Source organism: Entelurus aequoreus, linkage group LG12 (genome assembly GCF_033978785.1).
Source record: "Entelurus aequoreus isolate RoL-2023_Sb linkage group LG12, RoL_Eaeq_v1.1, whole genome shotgun sequence".
In the NCBI taxonomy this organism is placed as follows: Eukaryota; Metazoa; Chordata; class Actinopteri; order Syngnathiformes; family Syngnathidae; genus Entelurus; species Entelurus aequoreus.
The window spans coordinates 28,981,140-29,002,615 of NC_084742.1; the positions used below are offsets into that span (position 1 = coordinate 28,981,140).

The 21,476-nt window shown below is 45.2% G+C and overlaps 1 protein-coding gene across 1 annotated transcript; it reads left to right on the forward strand.

Annotated features, from left to right (window-relative positions):
• The first annotated feature begins 4,961 nt into the window (after window positions 1-4,961).
• On the forward strand, window positions 4,962-12,259 carry LOC133662778 (atrial natriuretic peptide receptor 1-like). The gene is made up of 23 exons (XM_062066917.1): window positions 4,962-5,037; window positions 5,174-5,285; window positions 5,342-5,474; window positions 5,540-5,672; window positions 5,725-5,829; window positions 5,903-6,005; window positions 6,939-7,084; window positions 7,155-7,227; window positions 7,291-7,435; window positions 7,506-7,592; window positions 7,647-7,790; window positions 7,856-7,977; window positions 8,052-8,190; window positions 8,268-8,316; window positions 8,398-8,499; window positions 8,562-8,681; window positions 8,754-8,847; window positions 8,929-9,016; window positions 9,087-9,226; window positions 9,949-10,101; window positions 10,176-10,274; window positions 10,351-10,442; window positions 10,508-12,259. Exons 1-23 carry the CDS (start codon window positions 5,008-5,010, stop codon window positions 10,637-10,639), a joined length of 2,541 nt encoding a protein of 846 aa, XP_061922901.1. The 5' UTR covers window positions 4,962-5,007; the 3' UTR covers window positions 10,640-12,259.
• The last annotated feature ends 9,217 nt before the right edge of the window (window positions 12,260-21,476 follow it).

Below are 21,476 nucleotides of genomic sequence, written 5' to 3' on the forward strand. Positions count from 1 at the left end.
CCCTCAAACGAGTATGACGATCCTCCTGGTAGGGGTGTATCCCTTTATGGAGGATGCCTGTACGTGACTTAGTTTAACGTGGGGAGACTGGTGCATAGACAGTCACCACATGATCCTTGACAGAATCGGGTCAGGGTCCAGTGGCATGGAGTCCAAGACGACTGGGGACCCTTTTCAGCTGCAGCCTTCTTCCGCCATCGCAGCCGTTGTGGTAGTTCTTAAATCTACCGTCTTCCGCCTGCTCCGCCGTTGAGGTCTTCACCGTATCCCTAGCTAGGGGGCAGTCAGGTACTAGGCCTTTGCCAAGGGCCACCTGGGGTAACAGTAGTAAAGGGGTTAACCTCCTAGTGCCCCAAGACCCCATAGAGCAGGGGTGTCAAACTCAAATACAGAGTGGGCCAAAATTTAAAACTGAACCAAGCCGTGGGCCAAGGTTGAACAAATTAACCTTTTTAATAGGGACCAAAACAAGTTTTGCATTGAATATTGAACAAGCAAGGCTTATATAACTTTATAGTGACATGCAAAATCGAGTTTCAAATAATAATAAAATAATATCAATGGCATATCAAATAAAATGTAAATAAAAATTGAATGCCTCTTTTCTATGTGCAGCCTTCTGAGGTAAATATCAAAATAATCTTTTTCCACAGGCTAATAATAAATTTGAAAATAAAATAACAATAATGAAAATACACCCCCGCTACCACCAAACCTCCCCCCACACACACACACCTTGTAGCGTACCGGAAGAGTTAGTGCTGCAAAGGGTTCTGGGTATTTGTTCTGTTGTGTTTATGTTGTGTTACGGTGCGGATGTTCTCCCGAAATGTGTTTGTCATTCTTGTTTGGTTTGGATTCACAGTGTGGCGTATATTTCTAACAGTGTTAAAGTTTTTTATTCGGCTACCCTCAGTGTAACCTGTATCGCTGTTGATGAATTATATGTTGCATTCAATTTTGTGTGCATGCTGAAGCTGCACTGGCTGGCTGACTGGCTGACTGGCTGGCTGGCTGGAGTTTGGAAGACTCCCGGGAGGGTTGGCAAGTATTAGAATTAGTGGTGAATGCGGTGGCAGGCCAGCTGTAGTGTTAATTTGATATCGCCTCAAGGGCCAAGTGAAATTACACGGCGGGTCAAATTTGGCCCGCGGGCCAGAGTTTGACACCCATGCCATAGAGGATCGAGCCTCCACCGCCGGATGCACTTTAACGTCATGCCCAGGACTGAGCATTATAATAACACACATGCACGCACGCACGCACGCACGCACGCACACTCACCCATGTGCACGTACACGCACACACTAAACTGCCATCACATGTGTCCCATGTGTGCTGATATGACAATAAAAGTTCCCTGAACACACACTCACCCTCGCAGAAGTGCGTTGATGTTGTAAACTATGCTGCGCCAGCTAAACTTCCAGTATAGCAGTCCTTCTCAAACAGTGGTGCAGGACCCCCTGGGGGGCGGGTGCGATGCCATGGGTGGCGCGTGTGGCCTGGGGGAACATGCTTTTTTTTTTTTTTTCAGTACTCGAATATGAAAATGTTGCGCTTGGTTTCACTGTGACTACAGTGGGAGACAAGGAAAGAAATAGTGTGTTGTTTTCTTTAATGTTAACAAGGATACTTGAAGTGTACAATTTTATAGACAAATTATATTGTAGTCGCAACGGGGAGTGGGGGGACCACAAAATATTTTCTTCTTCCTCGGGGGTTCGTAACAGAAAATAATTAAAAATCACTGCAATGGAAAACTTGAGTTCCTTTTACTGACTCAAGTGTGCATCCTCACAATACGAAGGTCCTGAGTAGTCCAGGGTTCAAAAATAATAATAATAATACCTGGGATTTATATAGCGCTTTTTCTAAGTACCCAAAGTCGCTTTACATGTTTAAAACCCCGTCATTCATTCACACCTTCCGGGCTCGGGATCTTTCTGTGTGGAGTTTGCATGTTCTCCCCGTGACTGCGTGGGTTCCGTCTGGGCACTCCGGCTTCCTCCCACCGCCAAAAACATGCACCTGGGGATAGGTTGATTGGCAAGACTAAATTGGCCCTAGTGTGTGAATGTTGTCTGTCTATCTGTGTTGGCCCTGTGATGAGGTGACGACTTGTCCAGGGTGTACGCCACCTTCCGCCCGATTGCAGCTGAGATAGGCTCCAGCACCCCCCGTGACCCCAAAAGGGATAGGCAGGAGAAAATGGATGGATGGAAGTTCTAATGTTACTACATTCACATAAGTCACAGTCCACAAAGTGCATGTGCAGAATGTTGTGCCTGACATGTTACCTCATGGTTTCCTTCTTTAAAATTTAGCGGGGCTGCGGAGCAAAGGGGTGAGCATCGGGATGGATGAGCTTCACGGAGTCCTGGCTGAATGAATATGTATTGAACAAATCAGTCTCCCTGGCCGGATTCCCGCTCATCCGCGCAGGCTGTACATTGGCAGAGAGCTTGTGGGAGGCCTGGAACGGAGTTGGCTCTATTGGTTGCTTTTTTGGGTCTGTTCCTGTTTTTGGCCGTGCTGCCCCGACTTCGGCATAAAATGGCGTAGAGCACCGCAGAGGCCACTGTGGTGTATGTGGATGTTAAATTGTGTTCCTGTTTTGGTGTTTGTGTACGCGTGGTGCAATCATACCTGTATATGTGCAATATGTATTATTTTTGTTGTTTGTACATGCATGGTGCAATCATATGTGTGCAATATGTATTATTTAGCACTGAGGGCATTCAATCGATCTCGAACTGTTTGGTTTGTCTTCGAAGGTGCTTCGCCGCTTTTGGAATATAAATATTAGGGGTTTTGGCACCAACCGCTAGACTAGATCTGACCAATCTAAGTCTATGAGCACAGACTGATGAAGCCTACTCGGATGAGCAGCAAAACATATTCTAAGACAAACCAAACAGTCCAGTTGTGATTGATTGAATGACCTGAAATGACAATGACCTGGATGAATGATAACATTCATAGACATATCTAGCACTCATTTTTTGTTTTTTCGTTGTTTTTTTACTTTTGTAGCTGTATGTAGAAATGACACAGTTAAAGTGGTAGCTGGTTGCATCAGCTTTGTGCTCTTTTAATGTATTTTATGGAAATGGTATTCTTTGATGTTTCTCTCTTGTACTTACAATTTCCCCGTTGTAATAAAGTCTATCCTATTCTATTTTATAACACTGTAAACATTTTCATTGTAAATTTACAGCAACTTGCTGGCTAAAAATTACAGTACTTTGGGTAACATAATTTTTGCAGTCATTTGTTGTAATGTCACATAAAATTTTGGTTACAGCATTTTACTCTGAAAACATACTGTTAGATGCTGTGAAATCCTAGTAAATGTTTGCAGTATATTTTATAGTGGTGCTGATTTGTTATAGTTACCCATGGTGCTGTCAGTCTCCTTGTTGGCTGCTCATGCAATGAACCCATCATTTGTTACAGTGGTGTGCGTCAAGGCCTTCTCTGCTGGCCTAACATAACCAGAAATCATCATAATTAAAGATAAAATTATTTTTTTACTTACTTTCCCTAAATATCTAAAATTATTCATATTCTCTTCGTGTCATATTATGCTCGTTCCAGTGCTGTTTTTAGTTTTAGTTTGTATCCAATCAGAATTCAGCTATCTTATGTTGCCATGCTGTACTAAATCTGCCAGACGCCTTCAGAATCAATAATGCGGGCGTCCGTGCACTGTCAGCGAATGGGGACATACAGTTAATAGACAGTTGCGACAGCCAATCAGATCATAAGTTGTTGTCTGTAAGGCCTTCGAGATGGCCTCACGTAGAACGTGACATTTACGTGTCCTGTGATTGGATACTCATCGGGACAGTTAGAGCAGTGGTCCCCAACCACCGGGCCGCGGCCCGGTACCGGTCCATGGATAGATTGGTAGTGGGCCGCACAAGAAATTAAAAAAATACAATAAAATAAAATGAAATATATATGTTTTTTTTATTAAATCATCATAAAAAACAAGATACACTTACAATTAGTGCACCAACCCAAAAAACCTCCCTTCCCCATTTACACTTAATCACACTCATTCGCACAAAAGGGTTGTTTCTTTCTGTTATTAATATTTCTGGTTCCTACATTATATATCAATAAAGATCAATACAGTCTGCAGGGATACAGTCCGTAAGCACACATGATTGTATTTTTTTATGACAAAAACAAAAAACCATACACCCCCCCCTCCCCGGTCCGTGGGACAAATTTCCTAGCGTCCGCAGTTACTAAAAGGTTGGGGACCACTGCGTTAGAGGATGAATTTGAGAACACATAGAGTTGAGAGACACTTGCGATAGCCAATCAGATCACAAGTTGTTGACAGCAGCTGTTCTATTACAACTAAAAGTTGTAAACTCTTGTTGTTAAAGTGTGTCACGCTTGTCATTTAATTAACATTGTTACGTGTGTATTTGTCGCCATCATGTGGTCAGGGCAGGTGATATATCTTTGAGAAGTGTGTACTCTGAATCAAACTTTATTGACTGGAAGTTGCATAAGCCAAGCAGATAAATGAACAGTATATTTTTTAATTGCTGATGCATTTTAACTTATTTTTAAATACGCCAGAAAATTACCCGTTTTCTATACGGTTGATGTGATTCAATGCCCAGCAGGGTGTAAATGTGTTCCTGTATAGTATTTCTCCAGCAATGGTCATGTGGTGACATCAATTATGGTATTTTGAGAGGTAATCATTGAAGTCAGACATCACTGAAGGCCTAGGTGGGAAACGCACGGCCCGCCACTGATGTGTTCACCTTTCAGGATGGTGGATGAGATTGTTCATGTGTACCTAATAAAGTGGCTGACATAAAGGCATATGAGCAGCGTCCTCCAGCAGGAGGCGGTGTTGGTCCAACAGTTTAGCGCTCAAACGAGGTAAAAGTGAGAGTCTGCTGCTCCTCAATCAGTCTGGACTCAAACCTTCAGCAGCTGCAGACGTCCTCTGTCCCGAGTCCCATCTTGTCCGTCATGAAGAGCAAAGTGTGCTTGGTGATCTGGGTGAGACCTCCATGTTTTCAAAAAGAACTTCCATCCTCTAATTAATAATCAGTGATAAATTAAGAAGAGTCTGTTATTTAACCATAAGTAGAAGTAGTTGGTATTATTCAGTGTGTGTGTGTGTGTGTGTATGCAGGCATGTGTGTGTTGCGTCACACCAGCCTCCTGCTGGCACGACCTCGACAACAGCGAATACGACTGTTGGCCTCTGGACCAACCCAATGAGTCCAACATGATCAGCTGCGGAGGTGAGTGTCTTAATGACACCATCTGTTCTGCCGCTATATGGCATGTCCACGTGCAGGTCTGGAAATGGCGTGGGTGCTGCGGCCTCCGGAGGCGGTGAAGAGCGGCCAGGTGTTCAACGTCATCTACTCAGTCTCCGCCCACGACTCCTTCTACAACTGGGCCGCCGACAACCGCATTTTCCCTCACAGGTAAGACCACGCCCCTTGCTCACTGCGTCCATCACCGCCAACCGCACATGTGCACGCGTGCTCAGCTCCATCAGCAACGCCGACGACGCTCGGTGGTTCTGTGAATATCACGAGTGTCCCGCGAACTGGAAAGATGCCGACGGTGAAAACTGCTGCATTCATCACGCCAACATCCACTCCTGCCCGCTGGGACACATGGTAGGCACACAAACACGTCAAATACACGGAACATTCTAATGATTGCGTTTAGACGTCAGAGAGCATCTGCGGTCCGTGGATTCCTGACGACGGGAAGATCTTCACACACACCATCTCCACATCGGGCAAGATGACGCAGACCAACTGGAGCGCCAAGGTAAGCCGAGCGTTGCGGCAGCCCTGCTTGCCGAGCGAAGGCGATGTAGTGAAGGCGTGTCGCCGTCCGTCAGGTGGTTCTGCTCCACGCGGGCCTGACTTCACTCATCGCTCACATCCGAGTAGGTCGCATGCAGGTGGCGTTGGAGGCCAAGAGCACGGTGTTGCCTTCTGCAGGTATGTACAGTAATGACACATGTCGCCCGCCCTGGTGCCAACACTTGCTACACTTTGTCTCCAATATTACCATTTATAATATCCATGTCATGTCATTTCCTGTCCCATGTCCAAACCTCAATAAAATAGAAAATCTGTGGTGGAAGACAAGATTCTTACCCACAAAGCTGATCTGAAAAAATCAGAGAAAGTTCAAGCAAGGTTGATGAAGAGTAATGTTTGTCACTCGTTTAATCCATGCCTTAGAAACTGCAAGCTGTTATAAAAGACAGAGGTGGTGCAAGAAAGTACTAGTGATGTGTTGTGATTGTTTTTTTGTTTGTTTGATTTTCAATATTCCATATCTTATTCTTAAGAATAAGATATGAAAGTTGGATATAAGATTTAAGCCAAAAAGTTGGCTGACAACTATAGTTGTGTGTCACGTCTGTAAATGAACATACTCCAAGTCTGCTGATTCCTTCATGTCCCCCAGAGGTTGTAGTAACCATGTTGTAGTGATTTGCTGTTCAGTCGCATTGAGTTGTCATACAAAATAATTGAAAATATAATTTATTGGCATTGTTTACTGTTCTTTGTACTATGTGGTCTACACTTGTCATCTGCGCTCCTCTGTAACCGTGACATATATACTATGTCAGAGAAACTACCAAGTTTCATAAAACATATCATGTGATTTTAATAACTTAAAAAGCAAAACCAGCAAAGCTGTCCAAACTGAGAACCCATCTACAAGACTAAATTGAATATATTTGTATTTCGTTGTTGTCAACATTTTTGTCTCATTTTTATTTGTTCTCTAAAATGTCAGTTCATTTTGCCATCGCACTGTTGTTTTGATTAGTTGTCATCTTATTTTAGTCAAGGGAAAATAGGTTGTTGACAATGTCTGAAATGAAAATTATTAGTCAACAAAATTAACACTGGTTCCAGTCTGTGGCGATGGAGACTGTCAGGAAGAAGAGCTCTGCTCCACCTGTCCTGCCGATTGCGGCCAATGTCCCATGACGCCGTCCACCAAACTGGCCATCGGGCTGCCACTGAGTCTGCTGAGCCTCTGCTTCGCCCTGACCGTCATGGTGAGAGACGTGTGGCTGTGGCGTGTGTGGACCCAACGTGCACGTCTCAGCGTGTCTGCTGTGTGTTCAGTGGCTCAGGTACCAGAAACGTCGGCTGCTGTGGGACGAAAGCTGGATTATCGACTTTGACCTCATCAAACAAGGTACGGGGGCTAAGCAGGAAGTACGTCGCCATGATGCCCGTCGACGTATTTTTTACGCCACAGATCAGGACGCGCGTATGACCATGGGCAGCATGATGAGCGTGGCGGTGGCGCACAGCGACAGCAACGCCAGCTGTCTGACGACCCTCACTTCCTGTGCAGGCCAAGCAGGAAGCAGGAAGACAACCTTCACCTGCACAGGCATCTAGTATGCTCACCTTTGACCTAATAAGATTCTCTTTGTAAACAAACACACAAACAACACGGGTGTGTTGCAGTGACGGCAGGATGGTGGCCATCAAGAAGATTGACAGCAAGTCCTTCTCTCTGTCCAAAACTATTAGACAGGAAGTCAAACAAGTCAGGTAAGTGTTGGCGTGCCAAGATGGCCATCCAGGTTGTTGACTGTGTGTGTCCAGGGAGTTGGACCACCCAAACTTGTGTAAGTTCATCGGCGGCTGCGTGGAAGTGCCAAACGTCGCCATCGTGACTGAATACTGCCCCAAAGGAAGCCTTAACGACGTCCTTCTTAACGAGGAGATCCCACTCAACTGGGGCTTTAGGTAACCTCTCTCCGTCCTCTGACGCCTGCACAGGAAGTCACCACACGGCCATGGCATCGTTTCAGGTTCTCCTTCGCCACAGACATCGCCAAAGGAATGACATACCTTCACCAGCATCGCATCTGTCATGGCCGCCTTAGGTCTGTCAACTGTGTCCTGGACGACCGCTGGGTGTGCAAGATCACCGGTGAGCGCCAGCACCCGCCTTCAACCTCGCCCCGCAGAGCTGACCTCTGACCCGCTCATGGCCACTGTCACCAGATTACGGGCTGAGGGTGTATCGCAGGGAGGATGGGGCGGAGCTTCTCACCGCCTATCGCCAGAGACTGCAGGAAGTGTACATGCCTCCTGAGTTTCCCAATGCCAACGTGGAGCCCACCTTGGCTGGAGATGTGTTCAGGTAATCGCTCATGCACACACACACACACACACACACACACACACAACCACACATTTAAAAAATGTGTGTGTGTGCAGTTACTCCATTATCCTGCTAGAGATCGCCACACGCAGCGACCCCGTGCCTGTAAGTGTGCATGTGATTACAGCCTGTAGTGCAGCGTCACAAAAGGGTGTTCCATGCCCACGCTCCCGTGCTTTCCCCCAGGTGGACGATTCCTGTCTGGAGGGTTCATGGTGTCCACCTCTGCCCGAGCTCATCTCCTGCAAAGCCGACAACACCTGTCCGTGTCCTGCCGACTATGTGGAGGTGAGAGGCCGGCTCTGCGCAAGCTTTTAGCATAAGCCCGCTAACGCGTGTAGTTCACACAGCTCATCCGGCGATGTGGCGCTCACAATCCCGCCCAGCGACCCACCTTTGAACAAATCAGGAAGTTTGTCTATCGCATAAACCCCAACAAAGTCAGCCCAGTGGACATGATGATGAACCTGGTAATTCCCCGCCCACCCCTTGCTGACCCCTGACCCCGCAGCGGCCTTAAGTGCACATGCTCTGTGTTTCAGATGGAGAAGTACAGCAAACATCTGGAGGTGCTGGTGGCCGAACGAACACAAGATCTGATGCACGAGAAGCAGAAGACCGACAGACTTCTTTACAGTACGAAGCAGACACAAACACACACACGCACACACCAGCACACGCCCGTGGTTATCGGCTATGTGTAATGTGCGAGTGCAGGTATGCTCCCTCGCCAGGTGGCTGACGACCTCCGACAAGGAAAGCAATCGCAGGCTCAGAGCTATGTCAGCGCCACCGTCTTCTTCAGGTAGGACGGACAGCACGTGAGTGTGCTGGAAGTGGGTTGACTGGGTGTGTATGTGTGTGTGTGTGCGCAGTGACATTGTGGGCTTTACACAGCTGTCCAGCAGCAGTACTCCTTACCAGGTGGTGGACTTCCTCAACAAGCTCTACACCACCTTCGATGACATCATCGACAACTACGACGTCTACAAGGTGGAAACCATCGGAGACGCTTGTGAGTGACATACACTTATGGACTGTAACGATTAAATTGATTAATTAGATGTAGGAAAACAGATTCGATTTTTATTCTGTTGTTCCATTAATCATTTATTGAGTGTAAGTAATAAAAATGTATAAAATCTGGACCGCATGGAGTGCCCGGAACATTAAATATGCAGAAATAGTTTCGGCACAACCGCTGCAGTATAGCGTGCACATGAGAGCGGTGATGTGAGAGTGCCATAATCTGAACAGTAGAAATGTTTATTTAAAAATAGATTTCTAGTGCCGCACACATGTTGAAAAGGCATTTCAACGTTGATGATGTACATTTTATGAAAAAAGAATGAAGGTTATGGCAAGTGGAAAAATTGTTGTTTGTCAAAAGTATTTTCCCTGAAAAGGGAAAATAGTTACTACTCGATTAAACAAAAAAAAAATCAATAGATTACTCGATTACTAAAATATTTGTTGCATGACGTGGAGGGGTAGAGTGGCTGTGCCAGCAACTTGAGGGTTCCAGGTTTGATTCCAGCTTCTGCCATCCAAGTCACGGCAGTTGTGTCCTTGGGCAAGACACTTCACCCCTGCTCCCAGGGCCACTCACACAGGTGTATGAAAGTGAATGAAGGTTTGGTGGTGGTCAGAGGGACCTAGAAAAAGTGTGTTTCCACAATGACCGCGTCTAGAAAAGTGCTATATAAATTTAATCCATTAACAAAATTGTTATTATAGACATGGTGGTGTCGGGCGTTCCAAGCGAGAACGGCATCCTTCACGCCGCCGAGATCGCCAGCATGGCATTGGATCTGGTGGGCGTGTGTGGCACCTTCAACATTCCTCACAAGCCCAACACACAACTCCAGATCCGAGCCGGCATACACGCAGGTACGCTGGCACGTGCACACGCACTGACAAGAGTGTGTGCTTTGACAAGTGTGTGTGTGTGTGTGTGTACTCAGGTCCTGTGGTGGCGGGGGTGGTGGGCACCAAGATGCCTCGCTACTGTCTGTTTGGAGACACCGTCAACACGGCGTCCCGAATGGAGTCCACCAGCCTGGGTAAGGTATCCATGGTCACATGACCTCTGGGGGTCCAGCCTCGTTGTATGTGAGCCAGCGTGTCTTTGTTACGCAGCACTGAAGGTCCAGTGCAGTGTGAGCGTCTTTTACCTGCTGGAGGAGATCGGCGGCTACGTGTTGACATGCAGAGGAACGCTGCAGGTCAAGGTACGTCTGGTCTTCTTAGCTACTCGGGGGTGGAGGTCTTCTAATGCTGAGCGTCTCCTCGGCAGGGGAAAGGTGACATGGTGACCTACTGGCTGGACGGGAAGACGTCTGACATCAAGCCCGCTAAAAGCGTCACCTTGGAGACATCCAAAGAGCTAGCCTTGTCGCTGCCAGGCTCGCTCAACCGCGACCTTTAAACCACCGCCACCTAGCTGTTAGCAGTGAGCATTAGGACAGGCTTACACATGCATAAGCGCCCTCAAACTGTAACATTGACCATGATTTGAGGGCAACAAGATGGCTGACAGACGGTCCTGATCATCATTATGTCCATTTTTGTTTCTACTGAGAGTTTTGTAATGCTGATAATAACAATAATCATCATAATACTGTCACTTATTGTACTTCCTAGTGTTGTAATAATGAACATTATTTTTATTTCCTTCAAGTTAAACACGGTGGGTCTCATTTACTAAGATACAAATACAACATGCTAAATAACGTGTGCAAACTATAAAATTGTGTGTACTATTAGTGGGCGTGTTGCAGGTGATCTACTAACACTACATGTACAATTGATAACAAGTGCAAAAGTAGTGCAGACCGCCCTATTTAAATGTGGATTTTGCGTGTGCGAGCAGCAGTCACCATAGAGACACTCATTTCCCTCCACATTAATAACGTCATAGGCTCCAATGGTCCAACCTGTGTTGTTTTATGTTGTGGAATATGCAGCACACACTGCCTTTTCTGGGCAAAATTCTGTGGAAGTGTAATCTAAACACAACGGATCCTAATTTTAGCACGCCAAATTTGCGCTCTCTGTTGTGATTATACGCCTGGAATGGCCCAGAAAATTATGCAAGAATCCATGAAAATGCATATTGCAAAAAGTTTCTTCATGTAGGAAATATATTGATAACATAACTCCAATTTGAAAATAAATTAACGCCATAAAAAAATGTAAATGCCAGCAAACACCAAAACGAATCAATTGAATATGATTTGATCATCCGCTTAAGTCATCCAACAACTCTAAAATTATAAAAAGATATTGCTGAATAGACAATGTGTCTAATATATTTTATTTCTAAAAGGGGTGTCAAAAAAAAAGTTGATTTTCAGAATTGTGATTGATTCTTATTTGTGCAGGTAATCATAAAACTGGCATCCAATGCAATTAAAAAAGTATAGATTTTGAATTGAGAATTGTTTTGAATCAAGAATCGATTCTGAATCAAATCATTACCCCCGAGATTCGAATCAAATCGAATCATGTGGTGCCCAAAGATTCACAGCCCTATTAAATATGTTGACACACATATAAAACTAAGGATTATCTGTTCACCGTCTGTCTTTGCAGCCTCCTTTCTCATATCCATTTGTGCGTAGGTGTGCGAGTTTGTGAGCACATTTCAAACGTGCTAAAAATGGACACAAAACAGTGGCCGCAGAACAGCTTTTGTCCTGATAAATCACATTGAGAGTGCTAAATGATTATATTTGCATCTCCCCCTCCTAGTATTGTGGGTGTTCTGATAATGGTAAATGGTAAATGGGTTGTACTTGTATAGCGCTTTTCTACCTTTTTTAAGGAACTCAAAGCGCTTTGACACTATTTTCCACATTCACCCATTCACACACACACATTCACACACTGATGGCGGGAGCTGCCATGCACGGCGCTAACCAGGCCCATCAGGAGCAAGGGTGAAGTATCTTGCTCAAGTACACAACGGACGTGACTAGGATGGTAGAAGGTGGGGATTGAACCAGTAACCCTCAGATTGCTGGCACGGCCACTCTCCCAACTTCGCCACGCCCAGGGGCGGATTAAGAAATTTTGGCCCCCTGGGCCTGACATGGTCTTGGCCCCTCAACCCCCCGCGCGTGTGGGCGCACACACACGCACGCACTATGCAAGAAATACTGTATACTGTGAACAGACATGCACACTGTACTGTACAGAAGAGTGCACATACTGCACACACACTATTAGGTATACCACACAGACACTGACAAGCACAGGTTTCACACAGACACAGGGGGAGGGGATAAATGGCCTAAAAATAAACATTTTTGAAAATGATTACGCCCACTTCAGTGATGGTGCATTGGGTCATTTGAGAGATATTATGTATTGGAAGTTGGTAGCTATCATGAAATAAACCCCCCAACCCACCCAAAAAACTAAATCGGACATGATTTTTGCCCCCTTTTCCTCCCTTCTATCATTAAAAATAAAATAATATCTTAGGAAAACACATTGGCATAACGGCAGCTGTGCAGCAAATTGAGGCTCAAAGTCTGTATCTATTTGTGGTTAAGCTTGAGGAGAAGGAGAAAGGTAAAATGATAACATGCATCGGAGAGCACCACAAAGAAAGGTGTAGGCCAGTTCATGGTACAAGGGCTGCATGCAGGTCAAGATAGCCCATTTCCAAGAATGCTATAGTGGCTGGACAGGCACTGGACATGTCCTGAACTCAGTGTCAGACGTGGCTGCCGAATACTTGGATGAAGTGAAGCAGCTGACAGATCTCATGCTGCCCCATCTGAAGACTGTCCTGGCCAGGCAGAGGATGGATGAGGAGACCTTCCCAATGGACCCTGTCAGTGAACAGGCTAGTAACATTGATGGCACCCCTGTGCACAACATTGGGATGGAGAGACAATGTGGCAAGGTGGACTACAAACTGAAGAAGTTGGGCACACTGAACGCAGTCAATAGGTCAATAATTTTACAGAAGAGCCAGGAGCTTCAGAGGTTTCAAGGCAGCAGCACAAGCAAAAAGGGAGGTTGAACTCAACTGGAGTAAATTCATGAAGGCAAAATTCGAGAGTAGGGCAGATGAGAAACAAGAGATGGCTCAAAGAAAGGAGAGTAAGAGACTAGACATGCTGGACACACTGAAATCTTTTGATGGCCCCTTCACGATAGTGGGGAAGTTGAAAAGTTCCTTGTGGATGAAAGTCTGCACAAGAATGCAAAGCTGCAGAGAATGAAGCTTGAGGTTCAGTTTGCCAGAGAAAGCACCAAGCTTCTGCCTAAAGTCAATCCTATCTTCACAATCCAGGTGACACTTCCCAGAAATGGCAAAAGTGCAATTCTCCAAGTCATAATGGATACTTAGAATTTTATGGTGGTGGTAAGTATTCATGAAAACAGGTAGCCTAACATTAGTGAATGGGTGAATTCTGGAAATAACCTAAAAATCTTACACAGTGCACCTTTAAGCAAGGGGTTTCTTTCGTGCTTTCAATTTTGCAAAATCATCCACCACATCATTGAAGTCCAACTCTCTTGTCAGCTCACTCTCAATTGCCATTAGAGATAACGCATTTAATCTTTTCTGAGTCATTCTTGTGCGCAGCTCATTTTTTACTCTTGACAAAAGAGAGAATGAGCGTTCTCCCTCACAGTTACTGACCGGTAGAGTGAGAAAAATCTGTAGCGCAATGTATGTATTAGGAAACGTAGGCTGTAGTCCAAAATGTATTATTGTTTTGAGCAGTCCTGAAGGGGTCCTCTCCTCATCAGTGTTGTTGAGCTGTATAAAAGATTTGAACTGTATAAGCTCCTGTCCAAGACTTTCATTGAGGTCAGATGGGTATGATTCAGTGAGAATCTTGGCCTTGTGAAGGACTGAAGCATTGGACTCTGTATCCAAAGAGAAAAGGACACTGAACAAATTGTTCAGATGTTTGTAGGCCTCCAGACGGTGATTAAGGCTTGAACTCAGTTGATCAATAGAGGCAATAAATGTCTCTATTTGAAACAGTTGCCTTCCCTCAAGCACAACATCTGGGGATGCTGATTCATCAGCAAACTTTTTACGTTTCCTCGTCCGTTCAGCCCTGTAAGATGGGGTGCCACCCAACATGTTTAAGGCTTTCTGCTCAAAATGATCAAATAGATCTCTTTGGGAGAGAACAAAGGTGCGCAGAGATTCCAGCAATCTAACTGCTGTACCAAGGTCCATGTCTGCTTTTTGAAGTTGCAGACTTGTGGCCTGAAATCTGGACAGAACAGTGTCCCAAAAGCCTGCCATGAAGGCCATCTCAAGTGAATCCAGCTTCCGCACTAGACTGTCAGCTTCAGTTCGTGTGTCTCGTTTCTCTGTGTCATCAGTGGAAATAACCTGTAGTGCTGCTTTTATTTTACTGTAGTTCTGCCACAGTGCTTTGGTAGATTCTGCACGGCAACTCCAACGCGTGTTGGATAAAGCTTTAAGTGTGAGATCTATGTTGGAATTGCCAAATACCCTGTCCCATCGGTGTGTGGATGCAGTTGTGAAGTTGTAAATAGACTGAATCAAGTCAAAATACTTAGAGACTTCATTTCCACATCTGTCAATGCTGTTGACTCCCACCAAATTCAAAGAGTGAGCTGCACATGGAATATAGTGTATTAATGGGTTGCTTTTCTTTAAGTGAGCCTGCAACCCATTATACCTCCCTGACATGTTGCTGGCATTATCATAAGCCTGCCCCCTGCAATTTGACAGCTCTAACCCTAGATTTTCCAACACAGACATGACACAGTTAGCCAAACTTTCACCTGTATGGCTAGTAATGGGCTCAAAACCCACAAAGCGTTCAACAACACTGCCCTCTTTGCTAACAAAACGGAATATGAATGTCAATTGGTCCACATGAGATAAATCTGGGGTTGAATCCACAATGATAGAGTAGTATTTGCTTGCTTGCAGTTCATCTGCTATAGCCTGTTTGGTTTTTGCACCCATCAATTCAATGAATTCCTCACAAATGGTGGAGGACAGATATGAGGTATTACCTCGACCCATCTGCCCAAACTTTCTGATGTGATCCTTTAGAAAGGGATCAAATTCAGCCAGGACCTCCAGAATACCAAGGTAGTTCCCATTGAGAGGAGACCCTAACGATTCATTTTTACCCCTAAATGCAAGGCCCCTTTCTGCAAGGAATTTAATGACTGCAACAACTCTTTGTAACACCTGCCTCCAATAGCTGCTCTCTGCCTGAAACTGTTTGAACAGGTCTGCATCAACTGTGGCACCTTTGGCGCGGTTCAAGACTGCTTGCATGCAGGTTATGTGCTCAGCACTTCGCTCATGTTCACCAAATCTTTCTGAGTGTTTCCAATCACAATAGCCTGTCACAAAAGAATGCGTTTTTGGGGAAAACAGTTTGCATGCAAAGCAGTAAACATTACCAGTAGAGGGAGAGTACATCAGCCACTCTCTTTGTACTCGTTGTCCATTGGGCAAGTGTGAAGTAAAATGTTCATTGTTTAGGCATCGGGTTTTGCCTCCTAGCCCACTGTTCCTCACAGAAGCTGGATAATGGCTGTGACGGTTGTGAAATGATTTTGCACCTCTTTGAATAAGAACTTCCTTCATTGACTCAGTGAGGGTCTCAGCCCATTTAGCGGGATCACTAGGTAGAGTTGTCACTGTAGATGGTGTTGAAGAAAGATTCAGCTCATTTTCTATGCTGTCCAGAGGTGCAGTGACCTCACATTCATCCGAGCAACTGGCTACTGCTGAATTGGTTGAATCATAAGCATCAGAAGCATTTGGTTCAGTGTCTACACTTGTAGTGGTCTCAGGATCTTGGGAGCTACATGCTAGCTCAGGTGCATTGCTAACCTTAGCTGAATTTGCAGTAGCATTTATAGAATTGCTTTCAGCAGATGTCTTTGTACTGAAGAAGCTGGAGATATTTGGAACACTCTCAAGTAAAACTGATTCCTTTTTTTTCTTTTCTTGCTGAATTTTTTTTCTAGCTCCTCCACTTAAACGTTTATGATCCATATTTCCCTTCTTTCTTTGCACATTGGCTCTTTGCCTATCACAACAGATAAACCAACTATGTGTGTGTGTGTGTGTGTGTGTGTGTGTGTGTGTGTGTGTGTGTGTGTGTGTGTGTGTGTGTGTGTGTGAGTTTGTTTGTGTGTTTATGATCGGTGCTGCTTCCTTCAAGTGTGTGAGGTGATTTAGAAAACTAGCAACCCAGCATCAACACTCCAAAGCAGAGAATAACAGCTTACTAGCATAGACAATTGAGAGCAGAGAATCAACTGATTCGTCTGATAGACAGCAGGAGAGCAGAGTGGTCAGTGATGATCGAATCAAGAAAATGTCTAAATGGCAAGGGAACAGACTGATTTGTACTGAGGAGAAAGAGAGAGAGAGCCAATTACAGTGAAATATATTCCAAAAGAGCCAAGTGACTAGCTGAAGGCAGGGACAAATGCCTTGGAGTGACCAACAAGAGTGCAAAGTACCAAATGGCAAAATGTGGAAAGACCAACAGGCAGATCTGCTTTTACCTCTTATCTTCACAACCAAAAAGTTGCTAAATGATGTTTTCAGTCGCTAGCCAGGTATGGCCAAAAGACGCGAAATCTAGCGGCAAAGTCGGTCAATCACACTGACAGTGAAACAAATATTTTGAAAAGATAATAATTGTACACCTTTGTGCACTTTAGTCTTCTATCTAAATATTTTCACAAAGGACACCAAGGCAGCTTGCTAGCTATGATGGGAGCAACAATGTCTGATAGACAGCAGGAGAGCAGAGTGGTCAGTGATGATCCAATCAAGAAAATGTCTAAATGGCAAGGGAACAGACTGATTTGTACTGAGGAGAAAGAGAGAGCCAAGTACAGTTAAATATATTCCAGAGCCAAGTGACTAACTGAAGGCAAAGACAACAGCCAGATACCTTAGCAGAGACCAACAAGAATTCAAAGTACCTAATAGCAAGATGGCGAGCCCAACACAATAAATTGTATTAGGATTTAATTTATTAACGTTAATCTTAACAGCCAAAAAGTTGCTGAATAATGTTTGTAGTCGCTAGCCAGGTATGCCCAAAACAAGAGTCGCTAAACCTAGCAGCAAAGTTGCTTAATTGCAACACACTCTAGGATTCAGGGGAATTAAGGATAATAAAGATATTAATTGTACAACTTTTTGTACTTTTTTTCTAGTTTTTTGAGTCGCCAGCCATGTATGGCCAAAAGTCGCTAATTGAATGCCAACGTTGCTTAATCGCCAACACACTGGGACTCACTGAAGGACTGACTGAATAAAAAAGATAATTAAGATAATTGTGTACTTTTCTCTTCTGATATTTTCTCTAAGGACCCCAAGCTATCTGCAAGCAGCAATAATGTCTGACAGACAGGAGAGCAGAGTGGTCAGTGATGAATGGCAAGGGAACAGGCTGATTTGTACTGAGGAGAAAGAGAGAGAGAGAGCCAATTACAGTGAAATATATTCCAAAAGAGCCAAGTGACTAGCTGAAGGCAGGGACAAATGCCTTGGAGTGACCAAGAAGAGTGCAAAGTACCAAATGGCAAAATGTGGGAAGACCAACAGGAAGATCTGCTTTTACCACTTATCTTCACAACCAAAAAGTCGCTAAATGATGTTTTTAGTCGCTAGCCAGGTATGGCCAAAAGACGCGAAATCTAGCGGCAAAGTCGGTCAATCACACAGTGAAACAAATAATTTTAAAAAGATAGTAATCGTACAATGTCTTGTACTTTTGTCTTCTTTCTTAATATTTCTCAAAGGACACCAAAATGTCGCTATCTGCAGGCAGCTTGCTAGCTATGATGGCAGCAACAATGTACCTTAGAGTGACTGACCAACAAGAGCTCAAAGTACCTAATGGCAAAATGTGGAGAGACAGACACAATAAATTGCATTAAGATGAAGAGAACTGTTGCTATTATTAATCTTAACATCAACCAGAAAGTCGCTAAATGTCACCAGCCAGGTATGGCCAAAAGTCGCTTAATTGGCCACACACAGTAACAGAGAAACTAACAAAAAAAAGATCATAAAGATAATAGTTGTACAACTGTGTGTACTTTTGTCTTCTTTCTAAATATTTTCCCAAAGGACACCAAAATGTTGCTATCTGCAGGCGGGAGCGTGCCTATGTTCCCCGGGTCCTATGTTCCCCGGGTCCTATGTTCCCCGGTTGTTCCTGGGTCTTTGTATGCGACCGGGGAACTTAGGACCCTTTTTCTAAAAAAGGGTCCTATGTTCCCTGCATTGTATCTGGCGAAATTGCGAAATTGTGCCCTGACCAAAACCATCCCTAAACCTAACCTGTCACAGGGCGTTGTGGAGCACTTTTTTTTGGCGAAATTGTGCCCTGACCAAAACTATCCCTAAACCTAACCTGTCACAGGGCGTTGTGGAGCACTTTTTTGGCGAAATTGTGCCCTGACCAAAACCATCCCTAAACCTAACCTGTCACAGGGCGTGCGGCAGCAGATAGAGCAACTCAAACGCGAACTTCCTTCCTTCGACAACTTAAACGCGTCTCTGTCATGCGTGTCTGCGTGCGTCTTACTTAGTCGCGCATTGGAAGCAGCGGGGAACATAGAACCCTTTTCTGGAAAAAGTGTTGTACGTTCCCCGCAGCGGGGAACATAGAACCCTTTTTTTTAAAAAGGGTCCTTAGTTCCCCGGTAGAGGGGAACATAGGACCCGGGTAACATAGGGACGGGGAACATAGGGATGACCCGCTGCAGGCAGCTTGCTAGCTATGATGGCAGCAACGATGTCTGCCAGACAGGAGAGAGTGGTCAGTGACGATCGAATCGAGAAAATGACAAAATGGGTCAAAGACCAAAAAGTTATTAACTGACAGCAGTGACAAATGTCAGACTGTAAACTTTCTCGAAAGAAAAGGACAAAATGGGAAGATGCTGATAATAACAGCAAAATGGAAAATATAAGAATTTCCAAGTAATGCTCAACTCAAGTGTGTGTGTGTGTGTGTGTGCGCGCGTTAAACTTCTTGTTGAATGATTTCAAATTATCTCTGAGTCTGAACTGAGGGAAAGGAAACCAAATTTTGAGCAGTCTCTCACGAGTTCAAAATACCAAATGAGGAGATTCTAAAAGAACAGACCGGTTTATGAAAGACTTGATGGGGGAGGGGCACAGCTAAGAATACTTGAGTGAGATTCTGTGATCCAAATTCGAGATAGAGCTTTTTGATAATGATAATTTGTCAGAGTAAGGTTGTGTAATCAAAATTTGAGAATGAGCTTTGTCAATCAATCAAGAATATTTGCATTAAGTTCTGTGATCAAAATTCAGAAACAACCTTTAATAATTGATAAAGAATATGTGAGTGAGGTTGTGTGATCCATCCAATTTGAGAATTAGCTTTGATAATAATGATTGAGAGCCTCTGGCCCTCTGTGGATCATGGCCGCGGGGCCAATTTTGCCTGGCCCCTTGGGGCCTCTGTGGGTCGTGGCCGCGGGGCCAAGTTGGCCTGGCCCCTTGGGGCCTCTGACCCTCTATGGATCGGGGCCAAGTTGGCCTGACCCCTCGGGGCCTCTGGCCCTCTATGGATCATGGCCGCGGGGCCAAGTTGGCCTGACCCCTTAGGACCTCAGGCCCTCTGTGGGTCGCGGCCGCGGGGCCAAGTTGACCTGGCCCCTTGGGGCCTCTTACCCTCTATGGATCGTGGCCGCGGGGCCAAGTTGACCTGGCCCCTTGGGGCCTCTGGCCTTCTGTGGCTCGCGGCCGCGGGGCCAAGTTGGCCTGGCCCTTTGGGGCCTCTGGCCTTCTGTGGGTCGTGGCCGCGGGGCCAAGTTGGCCTGGCCCCTTGGGGCCTCTGACCGTCTATGGATCGTGGCCGCGGGGCCAAGTTGACCTGGCCCCCTGGGGCCTCTGACCCTCTATGGATCGTGGCCGCGGGGCCAAGTTGGCCTGGCCCCTTGGGGCCTCTGACCGTCTATGGATCATGGCCGCGGGGCCATGTTGGCCTGGCCCCTTGGGGCCTCTGGCCCTCTGTGGGTCGCGGCCGCGGGGCCAAGTTGACCTGGCCCCTTGGGGCCTCTTACCCTCTATGGATCATGGCCGCGGGGCCAAGTTGGCCTGGCCCCTTGGGGCTTAAGATTATTATTTTTGCAAAAGTAGTTTTGCTTGGGTCGCGGCCGCGGGGCCAAGTTGGCCTGGCCCCTTGGGGCCTCTGGCCCCCTGGGCCTGGGCCCGGTAGGCCCGGTCATTAATCCACCTATGGCCACGCCGTATATAATCAACATATATTCAGCATATAACAAACACACTAAATGGATTGCACTCTCTATTTAGCTCATTTTACAGACACAAACCTTTAGTATAGTAGGCTTGTGTGTGTTTGTGTGTGTGCAACACATATGCAAAGCAGCTTTTTAATTATACGTTACTGTCTACAAGCACATGCAAAGCAGCTTTTTTATTAAGTCTGCAAGTGTGTGTGTGTGTGTGCGTGCGTGTGACTGTGTGTGGTTGTGTGTGTGTGTCAAGTGGTCATTGGCTCTCTGCTCTGAAGCCCACTCTCCAGCTTGCTGATTGTACAAAGCATTTACACATCTGAGACAAATGTGCACTAAACCTTCAGAGCAACACTTCGCTTGCGTGTGTGTGTGTTGTGTGTGTGCGTGTGTGTGTATGCGTGTGTCACATTATTTAGTTACAGAATACATCAGAGGACGTCCAACAAAGCTGTGTGTGTTTCCATGGTTTCTTCGCTTGGCAGTGAATTCCTGTTTATTCCTCTTGTCTGAAATGGAATACAGTGGTACCTCTGGATACGAGTTCCATTCATTCTGTGACTCTGTATTCGTCTCGTGGCTCATTGAAAGGAATTTTAAAAAATGTAATCATTGCTAACCCTCCAAAACAGCACAATTTTAATATGTAACATGTCTTTTAAAAGAACAACAACCTTTTGGATGAGAAATATTGTATGAAAAACCATACAATAGAATATAGCTATGAAGGTTGTCATTCATCCAGGTCGTTGTCATCTCAGGGTGTTCAATCAGTCGCAAATGGACTGCTTGGTTTGTCTTGGAAGATATTTCGCCGCTCATCAGTTTGTGCTCATAGATTTGTAAGAATGTACTGCCTCTCCTGCCTTCAGGCGATACCTGTCTTTTAATATCACATTCCAGTCTTGCTTGCTTGAAAAGAGAAGCAAATGAAGAACTCTATTATTTCTATCCATCCATTTCTACAGCTTGTC